General features: G+C 35.2%; 4 protein-coding genes across 4 annotated transcripts; 3 read left to right on the forward strand and 1 right to left on the reverse strand.

Annotated features, from left to right (window-relative positions):
* The first annotated feature begins 779 nt into the window (after positions 1 to 779).
* LOC129899617 (60S ribosomal protein L5-like) lies at positions 780 to 4,671 on the forward strand. Its single transcript, XM_055974629.1, has 9 exons — positions 780 to 888; positions 1,804 to 1,873; positions 1,965 to 2,056; positions 2,330 to 2,456; positions 2,551 to 2,630; positions 2,722 to 2,838; positions 3,470 to 3,604; positions 3,765 to 3,934; positions 4,299 to 4,671. The coding sequence occupies exons 1-9, from the start codon at positions 886 to 888 to the stop codon at positions 4,408 to 4,410; spliced, it is 906 nt and encodes a 301-aa protein (XP_055830604.1). The 5' UTR covers positions 780 to 885; the 3' UTR covers positions 4,411 to 4,671.
* Positions 4,672 to 6,135: 1,464 nt separating this feature from the next.
* LOC129901736 (pentatricopeptide repeat-containing protein At3g02330, mitochondrial) lies at positions 6,136 to 10,020 on the forward strand. Its single transcript, XM_055976994.1, has one exon. It carries the CDS (start codon positions 6,555 to 6,557, stop codon positions 9,237 to 9,239), a length of 2,685 nt encoding a protein of 894 aa, XP_055832969.1. The 5' UTR covers positions 6,136 to 6,554; the 3' UTR covers positions 9,240 to 10,020.
* Positions 10,021 to 10,140: 120 nt separating this feature from the next.
* LOC129900828 (ribonuclease 2-like) lies at positions 10,141 to 17,566 on the reverse strand. Its single transcript, XM_055975902.1, has 10 exons — positions 17,150 to 17,566; positions 16,874 to 16,902; positions 16,706 to 16,779; positions 14,679 to 14,780; positions 14,560 to 14,563; positions 13,440 to 13,531; positions 12,613 to 12,774; positions 11,464 to 11,560; positions 10,674 to 10,754; positions 10,141 to 10,508 (listed from the first exon to the last, which is right to left on the reverse strand). The coding sequence occupies exons 1-9, from the start codon at positions 17,374 to 17,376 to the stop codon at positions 10,678 to 10,680; spliced, it is 864 nt and encodes a 287-aa protein (XP_055831877.1). The 5' UTR covers positions 17,377 to 17,566; the 3' UTR covers positions 10,141 to 10,508; positions 10,674 to 10,677.
* Positions 17,567 to 18,391: 825 nt separating this feature from the next.
* On the forward strand, positions 18,392 to 26,088 carry LOC129899099 (mediator of RNA polymerase II transcription subunit 19a-like). The gene is made up of 7 exons (XM_055973906.1): positions 18,392 to 18,593; positions 19,667 to 19,733; positions 21,541 to 21,830; positions 22,026 to 22,250; positions 23,015 to 23,071; positions 23,264 to 24,388; positions 25,498 to 26,088. The coding sequence occupies exons 2-6, from the start codon at positions 19,703 to 19,705 to the stop codon at positions 23,312 to 23,314; spliced, it is 654 nt and encodes a 217-aa protein (XP_055829881.1). The 5' UTR covers positions 18,392 to 18,593; positions 19,667 to 19,702; the 3' UTR covers positions 23,315 to 24,388; positions 25,498 to 26,088.
* The last annotated feature ends 648 nt before the right edge of the window (positions 26,089 to 26,736 follow it).

Genomic DNA, 26,736 nt, shown 5'->3' on the forward strand with positions numbered 1-26,736 from the left:
TCGTAAACTTTTTGGACAATTGAGTTTGACATTATGTAAAATCTTTTAATTCACAGTTTTTTTTCATTTTTTTTATGTGATTTAATATTAAAAAAGTACCAGTTGAAATATGTTTCTCCTCAACTGAATCTGCTTAAGCGGTGTTTGTAGGAGAATTTCACTTCTAATAATGGAGAATAAACTCAAATGTGAGACATAATCAGAATTTTGATTAAAAACTCTAACGCGAGACATAAATAGAATTTTGATCACCTTAGTATCATATTGCACCAAAAAATTATTGATCTAACTACAATTTGACTTTTAAAAAGGTGAAGATAATTAAGCTCCAACTTTTTTCAGTTGGTAAAAGAGAAGAAGAGTAGATCATGTATCCTCACACTTTTCTAACATTTTTTGTTTCAGCGAGCAATGGTGTCCACGATTTTTATTATTCTTTTTTTTCAGGAGCTTTTTATAGAAGGTAACAAATTATGCAGAAAAGCTTTTTGTTCACATGAATTGCACATGTCTTTGTAGGATCCCTTAATTTTTTGGCAATGTCTAACTGAAGAATTAAAATTGTTAACTTTTAAACATTTGGAGGATATTTTCTGTCAAAAAATATATTTTAAGGATGTAATTTAAGTTTGGATATAATTTAAGGATGTTTTGGCTAAAAACTCAATTTGTATGACCAAAGTATCCAAAAAAATTCCAAGGAGCATAATAGTCAAAATGTCAAATGGGCAAAAACGTCAAAAGAAAAGCATCGGCCATCTAGGGTTTTAGTGAATTATAAAACTTAGCTCCGCAGCAGCTGTTTCTTTTCTCACATTAGTTTCTTCTACTCCCCTCCCCACTTCCCCCTCACGGCCGGCGGCGGAGGCTAATCTAGAAGAAAAAATGGTGAGATTCTCAAATTCGAGCTTCTTCATAGATTCCGTGCTGCATTTTGTGTTTTTGTTGTACACTTTCCAATGCTTAGTTGTTTTAGTAGTCGATACGTGGAAGAGAAAGAGCATAGAATACTACATTTTCGTTTTAGGACAACGATCTGTATTTTTCGTCATCGCTGAAACTTTTTTCCTGTTTCTAAGAGAGATTTTGTGTCAGTGTTTGATTTTCTTTGGAGGATTATAAGTCTCTGTTTGTGTTTGTTGTTTATAACTACATTGAGTTATCTATTCTGCTTCATAAGTTCTAAAAAGAAACTGTTCCTCTCTATTTGGGCTCCGGTTTATCTATGTTCAGTTCGAATATCTAGAGATTTACCAAATTTCGCTCTTATGAAATATGTCTACACTTGTACACAAATCTCTAAGGATCTTGTTTAATATGTAAGGATTGGGCCATATGTGCAATGATATTGAAATGTAGTCTTTAGATAATGTGCAAATCTCTTTTTTTTTCACTTTACTTGGTTTATTTGAGAACATAGCAATAATCTTAGCGGTTTCAATGAGAACTTATAAAGCTGAATCTTTAATGATCTCTTGCTGTTTCAACTGTATTACCTAGAGTAAGTAGACAGGTTGATAAAAACATCAAATGTACCTTAATTCAAAACTTGTTGAGATTGTGGATGAATTATCATACTTTCTGCATTCTATCTCAACTCACACTTCACTCAATTTTTTGCCCTACAAAACCAACTAGGGATTCTATTATACTAGAAATTTTCTACATTTTCTACCAACAAATAAATCGTACACAAACTAAAATATTATTAGGAAAAGCCGTACCTAATGTAAATGTACCAGCACAACTGAATGTTCTGATGCATGCTCGTCTGCCTGATGCTGTTAATAAATTATGTTGCAGGCCTTCATCAAAGTCCAGAAGACAAGGGCTTATTTTAAGCGATTCCAGGTTAAATTCAAGAGAAGGAGAGGTATAGCTTATATTCTTTTAATTCCTTTTGTTTTGTTTTCAACCTAGGCAATGCACTATCTGATTGTTTTCAAATTTTTACCATCTTGCAGAGGGGAAAACAGACTATAGAGCCAGGAATCGTTTGATCAATCAGGACAAAAATAAGTACAACACTCCAAAATATCGTTTGGTTGTCCGATTTGTATCCTAAAACTTTTGATTTACTTTAAAATATTACGTATATGGGATGATTTCCTCTTGGGATTTTGTTTATTGATTTGATATGTATTACCCATTTAATATTACATAGTTGGTTCATGAAATTGTCATAGTGAATTTGTGTCACATGGTTGACAGTGGCGATTAGGATCATCAGGAATCTATGTTGTGGGTCTGGTCGATCTGCAGTACTGAAGTGTTATGGGCACAATAGCTGCGCTGGTTCTTCACTCTGCTTCCTTAACATTTTTTCTAGACTAACAAGGACATAATTGCACAAATTGTGTCTGCTAGTATTGCTGGTGATATGATTCTTGCTTCTGCTTATGCTAACGAGCTGCCTCGTTATGGACTCAAAGTTGGACTGACGAATTATGCTGCTGGTACTTTCACACAAGCTATTCTAGTTGTTTGGTTATCTCACTTGAAGTTCTGTAGTTGTTATTGAACTGTTAACTCATTTACATTCAAATTTAGCCTACTGCACTGGACTTCTTTTGGCTCGGAGAGTTCTGAAAAAGCTTGAAATGGATGAGGAGTATGAAGGGAACCTCGAGGTAATTGCAAATGTATTCTATTGTTATGGGTGGTTTGTCCTGTCTGTAGTAGTAACTTTTATTTGCTAGCTTATTTTTCAAATCTTTACAGGTCAATGGTGAGGATTACTCTGTTGAACCTGCTGAAAGCAGGAGGCCTTTCCGAGCTCTGTTGGATGTTGGCCTTTTAAGGACTACTACAGGAAATCGTGTTTTTGGTGCTCTCAAGGTATAATCCTGCTTTTGGTATTTGTGCTGCATTTCATTTTATATGTCAGAAACAAATATTTTTGACTCTCGCGCAAATGATACATTGCATATGAAAAGTACCTTTAATATCTTTTGGTATGTGAAAGGCCTCGTCTCTCCTATGAGATCATGCCATTGAGGGTAAAATGAGAAATTTAGGTTAAAGAGATCCCAAATATCAAAAGGTGCCCCTTTTTTTGGAATGAACAAACGAGGAAAGATTGCCATATCAATAGAATGGAGGGAATAATATTGTCTCAGGATAAAAGATATAAACAGATTCTTTGATGGCATTTATGAACTTTTTAATGAATATTAGTACCACTTGATTACACCTCGAAAAATATGGTGTTATGAGACCCTGATTGCAATTGTTCAAGGGGATCAAAGAGTCTTCCAGTCTGGTGTGCCTTCTGACTTCTATAATGTGGACATTTCTAAGTTAACTTGAGTTTGCTCTGCTGTCCAACACCTTTTCTTTTATCTTTTGAGATCTGAGATGTTTTTTTCCCATGCCCTGTTACTGTTCATATTTACAATTTGATAATTTGTGCCATATGGCCTTCCATATGTTTTAAAATTAAATCCAATTCTTTGCTGGTTGGTTTCAGGGTGCGTTGGATGGTGGACTTGATATTCCTCACAGTGAGAAGAGGTTTGCTGGATTCAGCAAGGATTCCAAGCAACTTGATGCTGATGTTCACCGCAAGTACATATATGGTGGCCACGTTGCTACATATATGAAGGTAAACAGAATGGTTGTATGGAAACCTTTTATAGTTTACTATAATCATCAAGTCCATGGAAATTCATAATAGAGTATTATGATGTTGATCTTCTATGTTCTTTCTTCATCTAGGTACACCCCAATGCGTATTATGCTAAACCTCTTCCTTCTTTCTGCAGACTCTGATTGAAGATGAACCAGAGAAATATCAGACACACTTCAGTGAGTACATCAAAAAGGGTCTTGAGGCTGATGAGCTTGAGGAGTTGTACAAGAAGGTTCATGCTGCCATACGTGCTGATCCAAGCCCGAAGAAATCTGAGAAGCAGCCTCCTAAACAGCACAAGAGGTTTAAACTTGTCTTTAGATTGATTAACTCGTTCTCATTTTTATTAACAATTTATTTCAAGCTTGTGTTGGGATGTATTGAAGTACTCAAGCATTTTACTGAATGGGTTGGGTGGTGGATTTTCAATTCTCCCATGTCATTGAATATGAAATATGCATTTGATGCTCGTCTGGATTATTCATTTCTAGAATGTCATGTAGGAAAAACTGTAACATGTCTTCTGCCTGCAGCAATTAATATGCATACTAATAATGTCTGTTTTAATGTGACCCACCCTATAATTGTTGAAGGTTATTGGAAAATTATGTTCTCTTTTCCTGTCTATGTTTCCTTTTTTGCATATTCATTTTTGATACTTCTGCAGGTATAATCTGAAGAAGCTAACATATGAGGAAAGGAAGGCTAAGTTGATTGAGAGACTGAATGCTTTGAATTCAGCTGCTGGAAATGATGACGATGATGATGATGACGAGTAAACGGCAGTGCAAGAATCCTGAAATATTATTGTTGCTTATGTTTTTGTTATACCCTGTTTTTGCTTCTTTGTTGAGATCTCAGTTTTGCATGCTCTGTAGAACGATAATTTACCAGTTTGAGAATGTACTAGATATTTATATACTCGCTCAGCCTTATAAATCTGGCATGGAATGTTGCATGTGGATCAATGATGTCAGTTGCAAGGTAACCTTGCTAACTTATTATTGCATAGGCAATGAGTTGGATTCATTTCTCAGCAATATCTTGTCACTCATTATTTCTAGCTGCTGGATATTTGTGTTGGATGTTGTCTAATTATCTTGTTTATTTGTGTGCCTTCTTCTACCAGTACTTTTGGGTATTTTGCCTAATTTTTCTCAAATTAATTTTGTTATGCTTAAGAGAATACAACTCGTATGTCTTTTAATCTGTTGTATTTTAGCCTTTTCTTGTGGATACTACCGTTACTCTTGGAGTTGTAGTTTACAGCAGTATGATTCCTGATCCAAATGCCAAATATTAACCATGGAAATTGGTCAAATATATCTCTAGACTATCAAAAATAGTTTGAGTATATAGGTGAGTTTAGCAACAATAACCGATCTCCAATTAAGTTTCTCAATTCACTATGTTAAATCACCCCATCCCAGACCCATGAGTTCTCTTCTTTTCTTGTCTTCATCACAGATTGACTATTGGCAAATAACCCAATGAGAGGTTTTTGCATTATAACTTAAAGCTTTGTTGGCGACAAGAGCTTTTTTTGGGAAATTTGCAGTAAAGGATTCCAAAGAAACCAAAAGTTGCAGCTTCACAGAAGAGGTTGCGGTGGAAACTGAGGCAGAGATCAAGCAAAGAGGTGAAGAAGAGAGTAAACGTTTGCCTTGAACCCACTTGTGTTCACCATGATCCTTAACAACTTGTTTGGATGGTGGTTTTCTGTGGTATGGTATAGTATGGTTAGTATGAAAAACACGTTTTTTTTTATTGTTTCTTTAATTACATGGTATGATATGGTTTTGTTTCGTGGTTTTGTAACCATGAAAATCCTCACTTTTTAAAATCACCAATTTGGTGGTATCCCATTGTTTCCTTATTTTTTTTCCAATTATACCCTTATTGAATTTTAAATAATTCTAATTTATCCTTTATTCTTTATTAAACGTTACTCTAATATATCTACTTCTTTCACCATCATATTATTCATTCTCTTCCGCAACAATTTTTGAAGCTTCTAGGAATTTCAAATTGAAATTCTCTCTTCAATTGTGATCGTTATCTCTTCAATTAAAGCTTCTAGGAATTTCAAATTGAATTTTTCTCTTCAATTATTATTAATATTTATAATAATTAAGAGTATTTTCGTAACTTTATCAATTATGATACAATGTCATACATTATGAAACCATGCGAAACCACCGTCCAAACAGAATTCCGGAGTATTTCTGCCTAAACATGGGATAAGAAGTGGAAATGTGACAAGTACTCCAAGAAATATGTGGTTCAGTCTGATTCAATCAAAGATTTGTTGGAATTTTAGAGGGCGATTTCTTAGTCTTTTGATTAGAAATAAAAGTGATGAATGCACTAATTAAGGCTTCTCCTCGATGGAACTGCAAAGTCCAAACCCCGGAAAGACGTCTAGACATCGAAATTTTACAAGACTCTACGACATAAACTCGATTTTAAAGTTACTCTACAACATAAACTCTAGCCCATGTTTATATAAAAGATAATATATTTTTTGAAAAGGCGTTCTGAAATCTATAACTCTTGAAATATTCATAAAGAGATTATAGCAATCAAATACATCACAATGAAGTCCAAATCACCTTATATCCAACAAATATGCTGCAACCCTCAAATGAGAAAATTCAGAGAAGAAAGAATGAAGGAATGAACAAATTATACTCATACATATACATCAATAAAATCTCTATTTCATCATATTTTATTTGTGATTATAGTGTATTTTTCATCCCTTTAAAATTTGTTATGCCATAATTATGCCACAACACTGTTCCACACCAACTTAACTTTAGTTGTTAGCTAAAATGAGACTTTCCGTGATTAGGCAATGATTTTAACATACTCCTTGTTGTATGAGGCTGGAACACCTGCCAAAGCATGATTTCAAAAGTTGATGGCTTGTCTCCTCCTTCGCCAACACTTGGCGACTCGATTTCTTGCTGTTCCATCATCAATTGGATATAAATGGATGGAACATTGCCTTGGATTTACAACACTTGCAGCAGCAGCAGCAAACCAAATGCACCCAAATTACAGGAAAACTTTTTCCCATATATACCAAGAATGTGCAAAAAATTGCATCCAGGAGCCAGGCAGGCAAGCCCATGCTCGGATGATAATTTCTGGGTTTCAACCCACTGTTTTCGTCACTAATTGTTTGATTCAGATGTACATAAAATGTTCCAACTTGGGTTATGCTGGTAAAGTGTTTGATAAAATGCCTCTTAGAGATACAGTTTCTTGGAACGCCATGATTTTTGGGTATTCCATGGTTAGTGAATTGGACAAGGCACAATTAATGTTTGATTTGATGCTTGAAAGAGATGCAATTTCTTGGAATTCTTTGATTTCGGGGTATATGCAAAATGGTAATTATGGGAAATCAATTCAAACTTTTCTGGAAATGGGAAGAGATGGTATTGCTTTTGACAGAACAACTTTTGCCGTTGTTTTGAAAGCTTGTTCGGGTATTGAAGATTCTTGGTTAGGGGTGCAGGTGCATGGGTTAGTCGTCAAGTTAGGTCTTGCTACTGATGTGGTGACGGGGAGTGCAATGGTGGATATGTATTCGAAATGCAAGAGATTGGATGAGTCAATATGTTTCTTCAATGAGATGCCTGAGAAGAACTGGGTTTCTTGGAGCGCTCTGATTGCAGGTTGCGTTCAAAATAACAAGTTTGCTGATGGACTACACCTCTTCAAGAATATGCAAAAAGAAGGAGTAGGGGTGAGTCAATCTACTTATGCTAGTGTCCTCAGGTCTTGTGCCGGGTTATCAGACTTAAGATTGGGTTCTCAATTGCACGGTCATGCATTGAAAACTGATTTTGGATCTGATGTCATTGTAGCAACTGCCACTTTGGACATGTATGCCAAATGTAACAGTTTGTCTGATGCTAGGAAGGTATTCAGCTTGTTGCCAAATCATAATTTGCAATCCTATAATGCGTTGATTGTTGGGTTTGCTCGAGGTGATCAAGGATATGAAGCTGTGATACTATTCCGGCTTTTGCTTAAGGCTTATCTTGGGTTTGATGAAATAAGCCTATCTGGTGCATTTAGTGCATGTGCAGTATTCAAAGGGCATTTAGAGGGAATGCAGCTACATGGGCTAGCTCATAAGACCCCTTTTTTGTCCAATGTTTGTGTTGCAAATGCTATTATGGACATGTACGGCAAATGTGAAGCACCACAAGAAGCTCTACGTTTGTTTGACGAAATGGAAATAAGAGATGCAGTGTCTTGGAATGCAATAATTGCAGCTTACGAGCAGAATGGACATGAGGATGAAACCTTGATACTATTTTTTCGGATGCTTAAGTCAGGGATGGAACCGGATGAATTCACTTATGGTAGTGTTTTAAAGGCCTGTGCAGCTCGTCAAGATTTTAACACTGGCCTGGTGATTCACAATAGAATCATAAAATCAGGGATGGGGTTGGAGTGCTTCATCGGGAGTGCTGTAATAGATATGTACTGTAAATGTGAAAAGGTAGAAGAGGCAGAGAAGCTTCATGAGAGAATGGAGGAACAAACAATCGTTTCTTGGAATGCAATCATATCGGGCTTCTCATTGCGTGAACAAAGTGAGAAAGCTCAGAAATTCTTCTCTAAAATGCTGGAAGAGGGAATAAAACCTGATAACTTTACCTTTGCAACAGTTCTTGATACCTGTGCAAATGTAGCTACTGTTGGGCTCGGAAAGCAAATTCATGCTCAAATTATAAAGCAAGAATTGCAATCAGATGTGTTTATAACTAGCACTCTTGTTGACATGTACTCGAAATGTGGAAACATGCAGGATTCCAGGTTGATGTTTGAAAAAGCACCAAAAAAGGATTTTGTCACATGGAATGCTCTAGTTTGTGGCTATGCACAACATGGTCTTGGTGAAGAAGCTTTGCAGATCTTTGAAAAGATGCAGATTGAGGATGTAAGACCAAATCATGCAACTTTTCTTGCAGTCTTAAGAGCTTGTGCACATATAGGGCTTGTTGAGAAAGGACTGCAACACTTCAATTCAATGTCGAATAACTATGGATTAGATCCTCAATTAGAACATTACTCATGTATGGTTGACATATTAGGGAGGGCGGGACAAATTAGTGATGCACTGAAGCTTATTCAAGACATGCCTCTTGAGGCTGATGATGTGATTTGGAGAACTCTGCTTAGTATGTGTAAGATGCACGGGAATGTGGAGGTAGCAGAAAAAGCAGCCAAGTGTCTCTTGCAATTGGACCCTGAGGACTCGTCTTCTCATATACTTTTGTCAAATATTTATGCTGATGCAGGAATGTGGAAGGAAGTTGCTGAAATGAGGAAAGTGATGAGGTATGGTGGGCTCAAGAAGGAGCCAGGTTGTAGCTGGATTGAGATCAAGTCTGTGCTGCATATGTTTCTGGTTGGGGACAAAGCCCATCCAAGATCCAAAGAGATATATGAAAATCTTGACGCATTGATATGTGAAATGAAACGAGCTTCTCATATACTGGATGGTGAATTTTCGCTCAACTGTGAGGCTACAGAAGATGAGCATCAACACCCATTTCCAGAATGCAGAGTTTCTTGTTTTTAGACCAATTCATTTGGAGCCTATTTGTGGTTGTAATGGAGGTATGCAAGGGAAAGAAGCTTTGCTTTACGTTGACCCAAGGAAAAGCTTGGCCAGCTTGGGGATATCCGAGGGAGATTTTAAGTTGTATGTGTTGGCTGATTCCTGGACTTTATATGAATATCTTGAGTCTAACAAATTATATAAACGCGAGTATATTTAGTGACAATAGATCCCTGTGCTGTTTGACAAAATGCACTTCTGCTGGTAAGAGGAAAAAGACCAGTGACCATATTTGATGGGATTTAAAAGACGGATTTGGTTGAATGCATTTACTCGCCTACATCATCAGCTTGTGCGGCTATATACATTAAGAAGGTGGTCAGGAGGAAACAAAAAGATTGAGAAAGTTGTCCTCCAGATTTCTCCGCGTAAATGAATTGCTTCAAAAGATTATCAACAGAAAATTAGAAACTGTAAAATGGTTGGGACTGCAGTCTTGGGCTTTCAACTACATTACCTAATTCTTGGGAATCTTTACATGGATGGAGCAACTATTTGGCTGAATGAAGAGATATTTTTTGATGCTTGACATGGAGTTGTTTACCATACTTTTCTGGAGCTCCATTACAAAAAAAAAAGGCGCCCGGTGCACTAAAGCTCCCGCTATGCGCGGGGTCCGAAGAAGGGCGCCTGACCACAAGGGTCTATTGTACGCAACCTTACCTTGCATTTCTGTCAGAGACTGTTTCCAAGGCTTGAATCCGTGACCTCCTGATCACATGACAACAACTTTACCAGTTACTCCAAGACTCCCCTTCTTTCTGGAGCTCCATCTATTTTATATAATTTCTACCCTTTTAGGGTGAGGGGTGGGGGGGTCGACCATATTCAATTATTTGTGATGACATTGATAAAAGGTCCCTCTTTTCCCAATAATGAACAACATTATAACAATCGTTATGTGACATGCTGGTTTGCATTTTGCTGGCAGAACACTTAACTTTCATAGAAAGAAACCATACAATAAAACCACAAATTAAACAATCCTCATTGAGATGCTAGTTTGATAAGACCAGTAAAGTACAACATATCTCATAAAATCTTTACAGAAGAATGAATAGCTTATAAATAGCAAGCTGAGCGCTAAACATCTTCACAAAGCAATAAGGATCTTATCTTATAACCCTTGTCAAATTTACCTGATCAAATCAGACCCTCACTTGGACCATGGGGAACTGCTGTAAGACTATCGCTCAGATAAAAAAACTGCCGTTGTGTGGTTTTCAAGCCCTGTGAAATCAAAAGATAAAAGTCAAGATACTCTGAACACCTCCACCCCACCCCACCACCCAAAAAAAGAAATGCCATTTTTTTTGAGCAAATATGTGATCCTGATAACTATACAGTTCCTAGGTGACTCATGGGGTTTAACTTTTGAGTTGGGAGTCCAGCTACCTTCTCAGATAAATGCAAAAATCAATAGTAAGTGAACTGCAAAGCAAAGCTTGAAACCGAACCCAGCCACTTGTTTGTTACCTTCAGAGAAGCAAGAGTAAGCTTCTTAAAAAGATGAAAAATCTCATGAAAAAGAGGCAATGGAAGAGAGTGTTCAAGAGGAGATTAGGAGAAGTGATGAAACAAAAAATACACACATATTCTCCTCTTTTACTCTGTTAACAGGTTCTCCAATTTATACTAATAAATGAATAAAATACACAAAGGAATTCTTCTAAAGATTCTGAAACTGCGTAATAAAAGATATGCCTGAATTTGTGCTGATAAAAATAATATAACATTCTCTTGGATATGACAAGTAGTAGGTCAAAATTCATAGTTTTCTTTGTATTTAATTGATACGTCAACATGTTAACTCACAACGAAGTGAAATATTTATACAAAATAAGGACATTTAGAAAAAGCAACGATGCAAGACCATTTGTAGGCTAGGCTAGTCAAGCATAGACAATTTTCAGATGCTTTGGTTTTGATCAAGAAGGAACTGTGACCACAAAAATGGGCATTTCGGTGCTCGTTTATGTGTACAAAGCTACAGAACAACATACTGGTGGGCTAATCATCTTACAAAATAGAGCATTGTGCGAATCAATAGAATTTGATGACATTTGTCCTCCAAAAATGTCATATTAGTTGGATCGGATCACAAATTGATCAAGCTTTAATTCATCCAGTTTACTAATCTTATTAGATAAAGATGGCCATCCAGATTGTGCGGAAGTGAACTTACCCCCTGATCCATATACTGGCAAGCTGACATACTGAGGACATGACCCAGAAGAGACTCTGCCACTTTTAATGATAGATCCACTTGCACAATCACGAGGCTGTAAAAGAAACAGGAATTGAGAACCCTATTCAAATTAATGATAGAAATGGGAGCTTTGGGGATGTTAGTCTGACAATATACAATCAGACATGTTTTGAGATTAAATTAAGCAATAGACAATTATACAAAAGATTAACCAAGCAGACAGTTAGAATTAAGAAGTCCTTTTATCTGCTAAAACGTAAGATAAATGAAATCGGAATGGTAGCAACGAATCCTCCACCTCTAAATTGTACACTCATCACATCTACTAGTTAGATTTGGACAAGGAAAGAAGTTAATTGCAAACACGGGTTGCACTATTGGAGTACATATTATTTCCTGTCGTGGACTAACAATGGCAGACATCTTAAATGAGGCCATAAATGGGAATTTTGGGGATGAAAAATGGACAATATACAATAAGACATGTTTTGCTAGTAACTTAAGCAATATACAATTAGGCATAAGATTATCCCAGCAGATTTTAGAACTAAGTCGTCCGTCTTATCTGCCAACATATAAGACAAATGAATTCGGAATGGTAGTGAATCATCCACCTCTAAATTCAATACTCATGATATCTACTGGTTAAATTTGGACAAGGAAAGAAGTTAACACCAGACAATGAGTGCACTATTGAAGGACATAATAATTTATGTCATGCACTACACAATGTCAGACATCTTAAACGAGGTCATCTACAAAATGGAAGTTTTGGGGATGATAATCTGACAATATACAACTAGACATGTTTTGATATCAAATTAAGCAAAAGACAACAAGACATAAGATTAACCAAGCAGAGATATAGGATTAAGATGTCTGCTTTATTTGCTAACATGTAATGTAAGAATTAAGATGAATGAACTTGGAAAGTAAAGAATCGCCCATCTCTAAATTGTACACTCATGATATCTGCAGGTTAGATTTGGACAAAGAGGAGTGCACTATTGAAAGACATAATAATTTATGCCGTAGCCTAAACAATGACAGACATCTTAAATGAGGCCATCAAATAATTTAAGAAACTCTTGCAATTATTCATTAAGAGGGTCAGAGTGAACCAACCTGGAAATCCTTATAGAAGCATATTCTAAGTTCCTCTACCGCATCGCCTGAGCATATCAACTCTGGAGTTGCATGAAAGGCGTTTTGAATGGCTGAAATGATGCCTCCCAGTGGATATTTATCAAAATTTGATGGTACATACCCGGCTCCAAACAGAACTCCCTGGTTAATTTCAATTTTTAAGTACATCAGTGGTGGTCAACTTCCAGGCAAACACTATGTAATTATATGAGCAAGAGGAATAACATATAAGTTTTCAACCAAATGAAATGAAGTGTAGTGACCTTCAAAAAGAAAAAAACATTTTAACATGGAATGCTAAAAAAATGCTAATTCAATGCTTAACATATCCAGAAAGTTATGATGCAGTAAATTAAGAAAGAAATCAGCACACATGAGAGGAAGTGTTCACTTTATCAGTATAATAAAGTCAACTGCTAACCCTCTTGGTATATTTGGCATCTTGACAAAGGATACTCTAATGAGTTATTGCAATGAAATAAATTCCAGAAGGCTGTTGTAAATGTTATCACAATCTTGTATATCTGATATTGTAGACGATCATCCATTTATAGTTTACTTTGGCCAAGAGAAATTTTCTTAGGAAAGATATCAATAACATACGTGATTTTAAGTTTTGACATAACATAAAAACCAAGATATTCAAGACGAGCTATTAAGCTGCTGTTGTATCTGACACATCAAACAATTTCTTGGCCCCAGTACTGAATTTATGCAAATAAGTACCAACTCAAAGTTTAAATCTTATAGAAAATATACAAAGAAAAGATTATTGGAGTAAATAAATAGAATAACAATCAACTTACAGTGACGTTATATTTGAAGTAAGCATTCAAAGTCATCAGGAAGTACTCATACTCATCATGGACAACTGGATAAGAACATGTCCCGTGTTTTTCTGCGAACAATGACATATAATTATGAAAAGTCAACTACATATAAAAAGAAAACATCTACCAGTCTGACTTTTGACTCTATCAGATATTTACAAGAGTAACAAACACAAATGTTGAACTTTAGGTTGCCGTTGGTAAGTTGGTAATGCTGGAAAATAGGGAGGAGGAGTACTCTCAGTCACTCAATTTCTCTTGAAGACGAGTGGAGGAAATGGTTCTCCTTTACTTCACTCTACTTGCTTTCTCAATAAGTGATTCTCTTTGAAGACAAGTAGACTTTTACCAACTTGACTTCATTTTGGCTTATCAAAAATAGCTATAATATCTAGGTATTATTTTTTTTTTGTCAAATATACCTAGTTCAGTACATGTACCATCATTTAATTCTATTCATTCCCCTTTTTCTCAAATTTATGTATTCAACCATACAAGTGACCTTACATTGATATCCTAAATTCATGAACTAACAAAAATTCATGTACCACACAAATACAAAACTCTCCTCTTTTAAGACAAGGTTCACACTTCACCAGGTAAGACCCCAATTTTATCCTATCCATATCCTCCATATTACAGTTAGGTGCTTGCTTCAGAAGTAAAAGGACAGTATTATCCATCTGAAGTATTTTAAGGGTTCTGTTTGCTGCCAGACGAGAGATAGGGTAAAGGGCAGATAAAGTTATCCCACATTTAGTAGAAAATAACATTCCAGACTGGCCTTAACTTCAGCTTAATTATCCACAACTTTCATATGGTATTGTTTTCATTTTTGACTTGTAAAAAAAAATCTAAAAAATAATGTAAAATGAGTTTGCACAAGGACGATAAAATGTTAATGTAATTATATCCAGGAGAGGAAGGAACCAATATTGTTAGAAGATGTCAGCAATAAGGTACTTCCTATTTTATACATCCTTCTGGTAAGTAAAATATCTTGCTTCTCATTTTAATGAAGATCTTGGTCAAAGCCATCAAGTTATCTTGCAAGATAAATATAAACTGAATATAAAATAAGGCAAAGAGAGATTACCCCACTGAAAATGAATATCTCCATGGTCAGCACAAAAGAAATGTAAGAAGGACATGTCAGTTCCTTGAATTGCATTGAATTCTTTATCAATCATTAGTACAAGTAACAATGAAAACCACCTCATGAGCCCAAAATGATCCTTTTCCATGATGACAAGTTGAGGTGGCACTGCAACTAAAAGAAGGCCAGTACTTCTTCAAAGGCTTAAGCAGTGTTGAAATCTACAGAATGAATGGATATATATATATATATATATAAGCTCAAAAGACAAAATGTTTCAGACTCTGTGCTGGTGAATATTTATATAAATATGCAATAGGAAATGGATGTCCCTTAGAGTTGAAGAAATATAATCTTCTTTATTCAGTCTCATCTGCTAAATTCTCAATATTCTAAATCATCACAGATCCTTCTGTCAAGAACTTGCAGATTGTCATATTAATATATTACTAAGCAACTTGCCAGAAAAGATATTGATGGGCTTAACCTTCTAACTGTGTCTGCATACTCAAGCCAGAACTGTGATACCATTTCCCAGCATAAATCCAGGACAAGGACCTTAAGTCAGTATCATGAAAGGTGAAAGGCATATAAAAGCTCCATGGCCCGCTAGTGTCAAGCACAAAGCACTATTAAAGTGTCCATTTCAGTGAAGAAAGAGCAGATAAAAAAGGTACTGAAATAATATAAATGTAATGCAATAAAAATAATAATAAAGGCAAACGACAGTTATATGTATGAAGGAATTGGAAAAAAAATCTGCAAAGGACAAAGAAAGTGATATATCAAAAGGATAATGCCAATCAAGGTTCAAAACTATTTTAGTTTCCAACACAGATACAAGGATGCATTTTGAATTTTTCTAATGCATATTCTGCGACTATTTTATCATACTAATTTTTTTAATTTCCTATTCCTAGTAACTGACTTATTTTATGTTCAAACTAATATACAGATTTACTGGAATATATGTATATTTACTTTTTAATGATGGATGGTTCATGATAGAATCTATCGCTTTTGAGGAGCATGTCTTAGAACTTTGGTGCTGCATTGAACACAAGTTAAGCGGGGGCACAGCACCTAGGCCAACCATACACTCTGCTTCAGAGCTTAAACCCACCTTTACAACACTTCTTTGTTAGTTTGTTTTTCATATGAAAAGCCTTTACAACACTGTCTTAAATCTAACAACAAAGGAGAAGTCCGGAATCATGAACAAGAGCACATTAACTTTAAGGTTTTTCCCATTCATACAATTTAAAAAGTTAGAACTTGTTTGGATGAAGTATATCCTTCTATAGAGATTTTATTTTATATCTCTGAATAATCACAAGTTAATACAAAATACATTGCAAATCAACTGTTACAGATAATGCATGCCATACACTTTAAAAAATTTCTGATAATTAAATCCAGTAAAGACATCCTTCTATATTAAGGCAGAGTTCAGGATTGGTCAAAGGTGACTGGAAAAAGAAGAAGTAGCACTTTAAACTAATAGCCAGTAGAATGAAGCGAATGTTCAAAGAAAACAGATTGTACATCATGAAAAACAAACTTATATGCAATTTAAGACTCTTCAACGTAAACCAAAATAGGAATGAATTATCTGCTCATAAAAGTGCAAGTATGATGCTAGTGGTGCATCATGTAGCTTCGTCAAATCCTAATTCCCAAAGTTATGAGCTTTGGGAATCTCCTTACAGATGGATAACAACATTTGCAAATCCAAACATTTCACATTTGTTGGAAGCATATTCTCTGTGAAAAACATTTCTGGATTTGGAGTCAATAGCATATTTTGACAAACAATATAAAAAGTTCTTTAGTCACATATTACCCTATTCAAGCTCACCAACACTTGCAGATGGGTGCACTGTGGATACGAATTATTTGTAGCCTTTACAGCCAATAAACTGCTCTACCTTCAAAATATATGAATGTTTTGGGAACGAAAACACACACCCATCTTCCATGAAAGAGCGTGCTTCAGGTCATTAACTAAACATTAACAGTTCTACCAATCAATTCTTCCTTCAAACAGGTCTTTATCTAAACAACAACAGTTCCACCAGTCAACTCTCTCTTCAAACAGTCCTCGCAGAATAAAATGGTGGTCCAGGGAAAAGGTTTAGCAATATACCTCTTTCTTATCAAATTGAGAGCCAGAACAACATGCAGGCCAAGTTCCGTCATTGTAATCAGGCCAAAGTCCATCTGAAGCACGAGAAACCTTATTCAATTCTAGCTCTCACATTGCACAACATGAAACCAATATATAAATACATCCTTCCCAATCGGAATAACTTACGAATAGTGAATATTGATAGTGAGTTCGAACTGAAAAAAAAAAAAAAAAAAAAGGTAAACCTCCACCTTGAAATGTCATGGAATCCTCACAAAACGCACAACTAGCTTAATTTAATAAAATTCCTTAGACATGATATAATTTTACAATCTGAGAATAAAGAGGCAAAATTAACGAATCAATCGACAATTACTCTAATTTTACAATCTGTCAACCACCTGAGTGACAAAGTTTAACGAAAAATCATTTGAGATATGAAAGAAGAAGAAAGAGAAGTACCGGCAACAGGTATTGGAAGAGCAGCATTTGGTGGTATTCCGGCAAGCCGTGCCAGGCCATAAGAGAGATAGCTTGAAGTAATCGAACTCTCTCTGGTTTCCGCTTCTCCTTCGTAGGAATCCTTCTTCCACATCCCAACTACTGTTGATTCGGATAACAGAAAAAGCTCCAATGAGCAAAGGTAGCAATTGCATACAGAAAATAGCTTTGATTGTAAGGGAAGCCATTGCTCTGGACAGCTTATTATCTGTAAAAGCTTCCAAGTTTTCTCTTTTTTCTAGTATAAAGAAGATATAGTCACCGAGAAAGCAACAGCGGCGGAAGACGGCGGAGTTGGGATCGTTGATGGAGGAAGATAATTTCGCGGTTAAATTCTAGGTTCTTTCATACTAAAGCATCTTTGTAAGTTATTAAACGAATAATTGTAGCATACTAATCCAAGTTTATAGGAAAATTACAATGATTTTTTTTTTCATGAAGAAAATTACAATGATTGAATTAGTATTTTACGACACTATTTTAATTGATGTTTAGTAGTATTATGTTTTGAAATTTATTTATTTATATAAAAATGAGTAATTAATGCTAATAGAAAAAACTATTGTAATAAGTAATTGTTTTAAATAGTATTTGAAATAAGATAAGTAATTTTTACGTGATTGATGTATTAGAATTTCAAAGACGAAAATTAATTATCCAAAACACTCTTAGAATGCTGTTAATTTGCTAATCTTGCATGATTGGAGCAACAATTTATTTGTCTATATTACAAATTTGAATTAAAGAATCAACTCAAAGTAGCCTGCTTACTTAATATTATTAAATATATTCTTTCAATATTATTTTTTTTTAATGAAGAATTTTAATGCAATAATAAAGTTATAATGGTCGTCGAAATTAAATGAAGGCTAAAAGACCATTCAACTCATTAAGGACATAATAATATCCTTAATGCTATTTCGAGACCTAACAACCGACAAGCGGATCTTGCCTGAATTTATACCGGACCATACTCTTATTTATTTGAGCTGTTCCTAGACACACATACCAAGGATCTCACTTGTCTTTGCACAAGCACACCTAGAAATCTTCAAGTTGTAATTTCGGTCAAAAGTAGTAGAAATGACAATAAACTCCTTCAGAAACCAGGTCAGACAGGGGCAATTAATGTCAACATGACACAAATGGGCAACACAGTCACGGCATCGCCGGTAAAATAAGTATAAAATATTACGCTGTCGCAATAATAATACGCCGTAGTAGTTTTTCCAACTCCGCGGAATTACAAAATTAGGGTTTTTGTCAGTTCAATTATATACGAAGCTTAGGGTGAATTCGCAAACCCTAAGCCCTGAATTTCGATTATTGATTCAGGAGGATCATCAATTGGAGAACAAACGAGCTTCGTTCTTCAATTGAATTGGATATCCCTCAGTTTGATCGAGTAAGCTCTTTTTCGTAGTTGGGGATTTGAATTCTCTATGTACCGATGCTAGATTGTGAAAGCGTATATTCACTGATACGCCGATGTGTGTAATTATGAAAATTTGCAACTCAAATTGTAATGAAATCAGCTTTTAATATGTTTTTTTTTTCTCTATTGTAAGTTAAGGTGTAGTTCTCTCCTCTTTCTTTTGGAGCAGTAAGTTGAGTTTTTGTCCTTTTCATTTTTACTGCTCAGTCTTGTCAAGGATCAAATTGTTAGTTTGAGTTGTTTTGTCAAGTAAATGTTTGGGGAAAAAAAACTAATCTTTAGGCTGAAAAAACTGTTTTGAGTTGCATTTGTGAAGTACCTGTTGGTAAAAGAAAACTGATCTTTAGGCTGAAAAAGCTGTTTGAGTTGCATTTGTGAAGTAACTGTTTGAAAAAACTAATCTTTTAGGCCGATTATACAAAATTTATTAAGAGGTTGGACTTAGAGAAGTAGATAACGTTGGCCGTTATTATACACAGTTTCTTGGGACACTATGCACTCTAAATAACATAGACGCCATTGTATAAGGGAGACACTATTCTTAGGACCAATCTGGGTCCTTGCTCTTTTTTATATTTCCTCATTATTTACTTCAATTTTCTTTTTTGTTGTATCTATGCTTGATCCAATAAGACCTTCCTATCCACGTGAGAGCAGAGGTATAGAAATGGGATATGAAGTGATCTCTCTGTCAGCTCATATACTAAGTTTTCTCCTCGGTTGAACAGATAAAAGCTGTCTTTCTTTCTGTTAGTATCACTTTTGGCAACCTTTATTCTTTAACTCTTGGTATTCTGGTTTGAACATAGGCGGTAGTAGCCCGTGCCAAATCCATGGCATTAAGGCAGTATTTATTTGAAAATGATACTGACAAGGTTTATGAGCTCTATTAGTACTTTCATTTTGCACTATGGTTGTATTATGGTTACATCCTCCAATTGTCCTCCTCAAATGCCATTTTGTTTGCTTTCTAGTCATATGAGTAGATTGACCTTTGCTGCGAGATATTTCTGGATTTTGTCTTACTTACTGATACGTTCCAGGAAATAGTGCTCTACTCATATACTTGTTGCTAATTGATGGATCCAGATAGCAAGAATTTTGGAAGAGGTGAGACTTTTACATGTTTACCTTTCCCCTCAAAAATAAAAATAGGAACATACAGTCTCCTTGATTGTTACACATGTTGACTACTGCATGTCTACTCATATGACTAGTATGCAATTGATGAATAATGCTTTTTATTGCTTCCCTAGCTTAGAATTAAGGTGAATGTGACATATCTATTGATATTCCTTCTCAAACTCCTGGTGGCGAATTTATTTGCTGCTGAAATTTTGTTTTGTAGTCCTATTGCTCTTGCTCTTACTTGCAGGAAGTAAAATTATTGTTTTATTGCCAACTCATTATGCCGATTTCTTTTGCTTTCAATGACGCCAGTGGCGTAACTATAAATTTTATGAAGGGTGTTCAAGTTACAAGTAATTTTTTTTTGGAAAATGTATGCACCATTATATTTAATTTAATATGAAGTGAATGGACGGAGCAAAAAAAAAGGAGAGAGAAGAGAGACGAGAGTTCAATCTAGAAAGAAATTACTTTCAAGTTTTAAGATTTTACCGATCTCTGACAACTGTAACGATTATAGTGAGAGAGTACATGAAGAACAGAGAGTAGAATCAAACAAGATTTTTCTTAAAATTTCTTTGTGGAGCATTTTCACTTTTGATTTTGATAAAGTTGTAGAATTACTTGTCAGTTTTATTTAAAAAATTTAATGAAAAGTAAAAGAAAGTCAAAACACATTCGTTCGGAATTCAATTAGCTATTGATATATTTATTTATTTTTATAGATTTTTATATTGCAGGTCACTAATTAAGGATTGTCTTAATAAATAACAAATTTAGTAACTAGTATAATTACTTAATTAATATTTAATAGATATAGAAAGTAAATTAATTATGGTTGTATTAAGGGGTGAGGTTGGTAGTGTGATGCTTCTTTAAAAATAAAAGTAAAACTGCTACACCTACTGGGAATCGAACCTGCATGCCTATGGATTTCTTGGACGTCTTCTACCACTGCGCTACCCTATCTAGTTGTTGCAAGGGTGTGCAAACCTTAATATATAACCATATCAAGTAGCAATTTACCTATATATATCATATAGTTTTCCGACGAAGAGTGTTCGCCTGACCACCCTTAGCCCACTGTAACTCCGCCCCTGAATGACACAATTACTTTCATCCATTTGTGATAAAAGGTTGTTTTACTTCTAAATCTTTGCAATCTAAATGTGGAGTAGTTGCTTGTCAAAGAACGAGTTTTGCAAAATTGTGTTCCAGTCGATATAGCAATATCAGCTTGAGGTGTTTCCCTGCAGATTTGGATGTCATCACACTAATTCTCTAGGACTCTGTTTTTAGGGGCAAAATTTCCCGAAGGACTATAATGATTGAAGTCTTGAAAAGGTCTATGGTAGTCAGTTCAAATTTAAGGTTATTGTAGAGACCTATGGAATGTGGAAGAGCTTCTAGCTAGCTTCTGCAAAACCAAAAAAAGAAAACAAGAGAAACACACGGCATTAGTTATGTTTCTTATTCAAGGTGTTAAATGAACATAATCTGGATAGCAGAGGAATTTGTAGTGTCAAATGAATATAGAGTGTTGTGGCAGGCTTACCATTTTATTACTGACTGCAGATTGCATCTGTGGTCTTCTACCATTTTTCTGTTGCATATTCCTTCACAGTAATAGTGGTTCGTAAAATTCCTTAGATCAATCTCTTGATATTCTGTTGAAGACTAAAAAACTGTCAATTTTTGTTCTCCTCTTTAGAATGTGTTCATGGTTGAATTTGGATAAAGATATATATAGTTTATAACTGTTGTTGATTTGGTCCAAATATATTGTTAGGGCCAAGAGAACTCACAGGTGCTCGTGATCTTATTAGTCACTTCAAATTGTTGCCTCATTATGAGTTCTTTGGTAAGAGGCCGCTTCCATTATCAATTTCCGATACACATTATCTTCATAATGTGGTTGGAGACACAGAAATCAGGAAAGGTGAGAAGATGCAGTTGGATCAGCTCACGCATGATACTTCCTTTTCAAGAGAGACAAGTTCATGCATCCGGCCCTTCGACTTAGATGTCCTTAGAGAAGCCTTCCAACTGCGTGAAACGGCTCCAGTCAATTTGTCTCCTGTAAGATATCTGCTTTTTAATTTGGATGATTCTACTCCATTTGTGCATCTTCTTCTAAGCAACACTCTGATTCTTTATGATTTCTGAAGTTGGAGCTTTTGAATTGGACTTCCTCAAATTATGTGCTGAAACATAAAATGGTTTGTCCTATTATAGTAGTTGCTGATCAGTAGGTCTTTTCATGTTGTTTGATAGTCTGACAAAGGCACCCCCACTATAGCTGGAAAATCTAAGAGCGAGATGAAAGACAAGGAGAAGCAGCATAAAAAACACAAGGATAAAGACAAGGAGAAGGACAAAGAGCATAAGAAGCACAAACATCGTCATAAGGATCGGAGTAAAGACAAGGACAAAGAGAAAAGGAAAGATAAAAGTGGCCTCCATGATCCTGGTGCTGAGCATTCAAAGAAACATGAAAAGGTCTGCTGTCATGTAAACTTAAATGATTTTGTTTCAAAAATGATGATTCTCATGGTATGATGTAACTTTGAATATTGTCTTAGCTTCATGTTCAGAAGTTTAGAAGACTGGTTCAAAATTCTCTTAACTGAATAGACTTTTTTAAAGTGGATGAAACTACAGATTTCACAACAGGTCTCAGTACCATTGCTTTCCTGAATGTTTTTAGTTGATAATTTAATCCATTTGTGTACATTATCCTTTTTTGTTACAAGTTGCCTCTGTATGATCAAGTGGGAAAAAATTGAGATTGATTAAGGTTCAGCTTTCTAGGCACTGGACTTGAGGTCTTTGAAATGAACTGCCACTTGACTTTTTTAAGTTATTGAGGCGAAAAGCTGTTGACTCCGGCCCTATTCTGTTTAGTTTATTGATACGTATATTTTAAATTGGTAAAATTCTGGTCCACTCCTTTTACTCTAAGAATAACCTCATGTTCTAATTTTGTGTAATCTACTTAATGAGCTGTTGACTTTGTAGTTTTTCTCTCTGATAGTTTGATACTTCCTTTTTTGTTTTAAGTTCTTGCCTGGTGGGACCTACTAAAAAAATGTTCTTGCTGGGTGGTGCTTAACTATTGAATTGTGTTGTGAAAAATCACCCTTGCTGACTTCGATCCTGATTTGCAACATCTTGGAATTTGGCAATTAAAGAGTCATACTTCACGGTATTGAAAGGGATAAAGAACTATTTGATTTTGATCTCTTCTCTTAAAATGATTTCAGAAAAGGAAGCATGACGAGGAGGACCTTAACAATGTCCACAAACACAAGAAAAGCAAGGTAACTAAAAAATGTTGGATTTATACAATATTTTTCTTTACTATATTTTGAACCTTGTTATTGAGGGAAAAAATATATTTGCAAACCTTAGTTTTGTGATATAAACTCATTGCATGCAATCTAATCCCTAAACTTAATATATATTCACCTTTTACTAATTGTCCCTTCATCTTACCTGCTGAAATGTTGCAGCACAAGAGCTCAAAGATTGATGAGATTGGTTCAATAAAGGTAGCTGGCTGAATTGTGCGTGTGGTTGTATAATTTATATCGTCCCAGATTTGCAGTTGAGAATTTGGAGGTTCCTTTATTTACAATTGTGAAATATCAGAAGTTCATGTCCTGATCAATTCATTAATTGAAGAACTTTATGGCATGCACTGGTGTTGACATCTGTATCTTTATTTGAGTGAGACTGTTCCTTGGAAGACATGACTGGTCAGATGCATCAAACGTTTTTGCGTATTCATGAGTGCAATCTGGCGGTTTGATTTATATAGTTCAAGCCCCCCCCCCCCCCTTTTTTTTTCTTCTAAATAACCACCTTGAAAAAGTAGGCATGCATCTTGTCTGTCTGCTACAGAGATAAAAGAGGCCTCTGCATGTCTGACAAACGTTTTCCTGCCTTTTTGGATATCAAATCAAAATTTTCTCCTCATGGAAGTCAGGTCGAACTATCTTATACTCCTTTGTCCTTTTTATCTATTGTTTAAAGTTTTGGCACATGCATTGATAAAACCATTTGCTATCATTAAACATAATCATAAGGGGTATTTGAATAAATTACCCATAGCTCTTTCTCAAATGATTAATTATTGACTATATCCGCCCTCTTAAGAGTAGTAGTGGTGGAATTGGAAAAAGAAAGTAACCCTTTCTTGGTTTCTAAAATGATAAATATTTTAGAGCAATTTTTTTTATTAAAGTGATAGATAAAAAAGTTCACAATAGAACAAGGTACAAGAAAGCATATCTTGGAAAATTTTAAACATTCATGAAAAAGCTTGCTGTTAGAGATTCATCTTCATCCAGAAAAGAGACGGAGGAAAAATGTGTTATTGGTGCATGGGTGCAGCCTCAAACTCGTTATGATAAGTTGGATATGTGATTATGGTATGGAAATGTCTTTAGATGCACTGTCCTTAAAGATAAGATGTATACCTTTGTCTATGCTGTCCTGAATGTGTTGGAGATATGAGGTGAAACTGGTCAAGGCTAGTTGGAAAAGGATGGAGGTTTCTAAACCATACTGGAGTATTGCTTACCATCAATAAAGAAAAGCAATAGAAGTAATCAAATGATATGCCAAACTCCAAGGTATTTTTGTATCTTCTGTTTATTTATTATTTTGGTTCTTTAGAATCAAATAATAATCATGTACTTCTTTTGGGATGATTTTTGTTTCCAGTCAACATATGTGTGTGTGTGCATAATATTTAACATTTACAGTTGTGTGTCACTGAAAATTGATCCTCTGACCAAGATGTCATTAAGCAAGTGAATGAACTGGACGAACTGACCAAACATATCTTTTTTGCAAGTAACTGACTCATTGATGGAGGTCCTCTCCAACTTAGATGATGAATATGAGTTGGAACTTGGAAATTTGGATACTTTAAAATGGATTTATGTGCAAGTCTCATGCACAGAAAAGAAGTTGTAACAAGTTCCCCGGCCCCCTTGATGTTTCAGCAACTTTGCTGGTGGAAAAATTTACTGAATAACCGGTGGAATTATAAGAAAGAGAACTTGAAGGTTTATATATGTGTGTGTAGAAAGGCTAAAAAGGACTTGTTTGATGAGTATTCAATAGTTGAATTTAGAACAGCTTGCAGTGGATGAAAGGTAGAACCTTTATTCAAAATAAGTGTCCTGTTCAATCACTGCACCATTCTGAGTTTCACCTTAAATCGGTTTCTATAATGATCATCTGTTTACGTGCAACTAATGATTTTAGAGTTTATTTCGTTCATGACATATGCTGCTTAACATTTAACGCATGTTATGCTTCATTTAGAATTGAGAAGCTATTAGGTTTTTCCATATTAGGAAATGTGTCAAGTGCTTCGATCTTTTTTTGCTTATTCAATACTTTTTCTGTTGTGGATTGAAGGTCCCTGTGGCCTGATGTTCTTCACAAGGTAACTTTTCAATCACAATTTTGGAGTGAAATGAAATGAAACATGGCACTGTGTGGAATTTTCATTACAAGCAAGGCATTTGAAGAAGTAATAAGAAATGGGTAGTAACAACAATCTTTTGTATTGGGAGTCTTCTGATTTTCCCTCTTTTTTTCCATGTATAATCTGCCGGGTTTACTTGATGTAGTGTTCTTGATATCTACTTTGGTTTTTTACTAAGAACAGAGGTGCTGATCATAGTACTTTCTATATGTAGCATAATATTTCTCGTCTTCTTGCATGCAGAATAGTCTCAGGATGGATTTAGTTCAAGGTACTCCCGTGTCATATATTAAGGGCTCCCATTAGTTGGCACTGATGGTGAGGACCTTGTCCATCTTCAAATTTAGCAACTTGCTGCATGCTGTTGTGTGATTCTATGTTTCCCTCTTTTGAGGGCTCTAATCTCAAGGCTTAGTCTTAACCATTTGAAGCATTGGGTAATAAAATGAGAAGGTTGAGATGAGTGTTGTCTGCTCTTCTGTCATTTGTCTTCTCCATTGAGTTTGAAGGTTGACTTCTCAACAACATTAAGCATCTGCAGAGAAAGGGGTATGTTTCAAAAAAAAAAAGGTGTGGCTAGATTGTCATGAATGGAATCACTTCTTGTATATACTAGAATAGAATGAGAGCAGCTAACTCCTTAAAATCAAGGTTAATTTTGTGTGTTTGGCCAATTTTATCGGCGTTCAACATGGCTAAGCTAAATTTTTAGATGTTCCTAGTGATCAATATGTAATCTTTGGCTTTTCTACTCTTATCCTGGACTAGAATGTAGCCCTACTGCAATGCATGAGAAGTTTATATAAATTGGCAAAGGAGATGATTTGGACTCAACTTTAGACACTTACTATTGACTTGTGACTATATTAGTGTGTTATTTGATCAAGGCCATGCTTTGAATGGAAGTACTCCAAATTGGCTAAATCAACACACAAACTCTTGAGTGCTTGTTTTGCTAGTCTGATTGTATGACTCAAAAAGCATGACGGTTCTAGTTCATTATTGCTCTTTGACAAGAAAAAGGGTGAGTATTTGCAAGGTTCCTAGTGGTAGTTGTAGAATATGTTGTTCGAACTCTTCAAAAATGTTGTTATACCCGTATCAGATTTTCAAAAAATGCACTATTTCTTTCAACTTGGCGCTAAAGTCTCTGTTTTCATGACAGAATGAGCATTGGTCTAGAATTCAACTTTGCATTACCGTTGTTATGATTATGATGATAAAGAAAAATTAGAGCAGTTGTCTTGTTGTATGAACAATAATGAAGGGAACAGTAGTCTTTGTTGCTATAGATGCATTGCATGTAATTTGGTATATGCAGTTTAAGTAGGAAGCAAAAGCATTTGTTGTTAGGCTGGAAATTGACAAGTCACATCTGGATTTCAAATTTTTATTTATGGCTGCTGGCACATTGCATACATGGAGGAATCTTTCGCAACGTTGCATATGAAAAAAAAGGATTTAAGTTATATACATTGACAA

Source organism: Solanum dulcamara, chromosome 8 (genome assembly GCF_947179165.1).
Source record: "Solanum dulcamara chromosome 8, daSolDulc1.2, whole genome shotgun sequence".
In the NCBI taxonomy this organism is placed as follows: domain Eukaryota; kingdom Viridiplantae; phylum Streptophyta; class Magnoliopsida; order Solanales; family Solanaceae; genus Solanum; species Solanum dulcamara.

Bases quoted from the DNA above. Each gene is read 5' to 3' on its own strand.
- LOC129899617 (XM_055974629.1), top strand. The intron at 2,457-2,550 runs GTACTTTCACAC...ATTCAAATTTAG, and splicing joins ACTGACGAATTATGCTGCTG to CCTACTGCACTGGACTTCTT. The intron at 3,935-4,298 runs GTTTAAACTTGT...ATACTTCTGCAG, and splicing joins CCTCCTAAACAGCACAAGAG to GTATAATCTGAAGAAGCTAA.
- LOC129901736 (XM_055976994.1), top strand. From the start codon at position 6,555: ATGGCTTGTCTCCTCCTTCGCCAACACTTGGCGACTCGATTTCTTGCT.
- LOC129900828 (XM_055975902.1), bottom strand. From the start codon at position 17,376: ATGGCTTCCCTTACAATCAAAGCTATTTTCTGTATGCAATTGCTACCT. The intron at 16,780-16,873 runs GTAAGTTATTCC...CTCGTGCTTCAG, and splicing joins ACTATCAATATTCACTATTC to ATGGACTTTGGCCTGATTAC. The intron at 11,561-12,612 runs GTTGGTTCACTC...TTTCTTTTACAG, and splicing joins GCTTCTATAAGGATTTCCAG to CCTCGTGATTGTGCAAGTGG.
- LOC129899099 (XM_055973906.1), top strand. From the start codon at position 19,703: ATGGATCCAGATAGCAAGAATTTTGGAAGAG. The intron at 21,831-22,025 runs GTAAGATATCTG...GTTGTTTGATAG, and splicing joins CTCCAGTCAATTTGTCTCCT to TCTGACAAAGGCACCCCCAC. The intron at 23,072-23,263 runs GTAACTAAAAAA...GAAATGTTGCAG, and splicing joins ACAAACACAAGAAAAGCAAG to CACAAGAGCTCAAAGATTGA.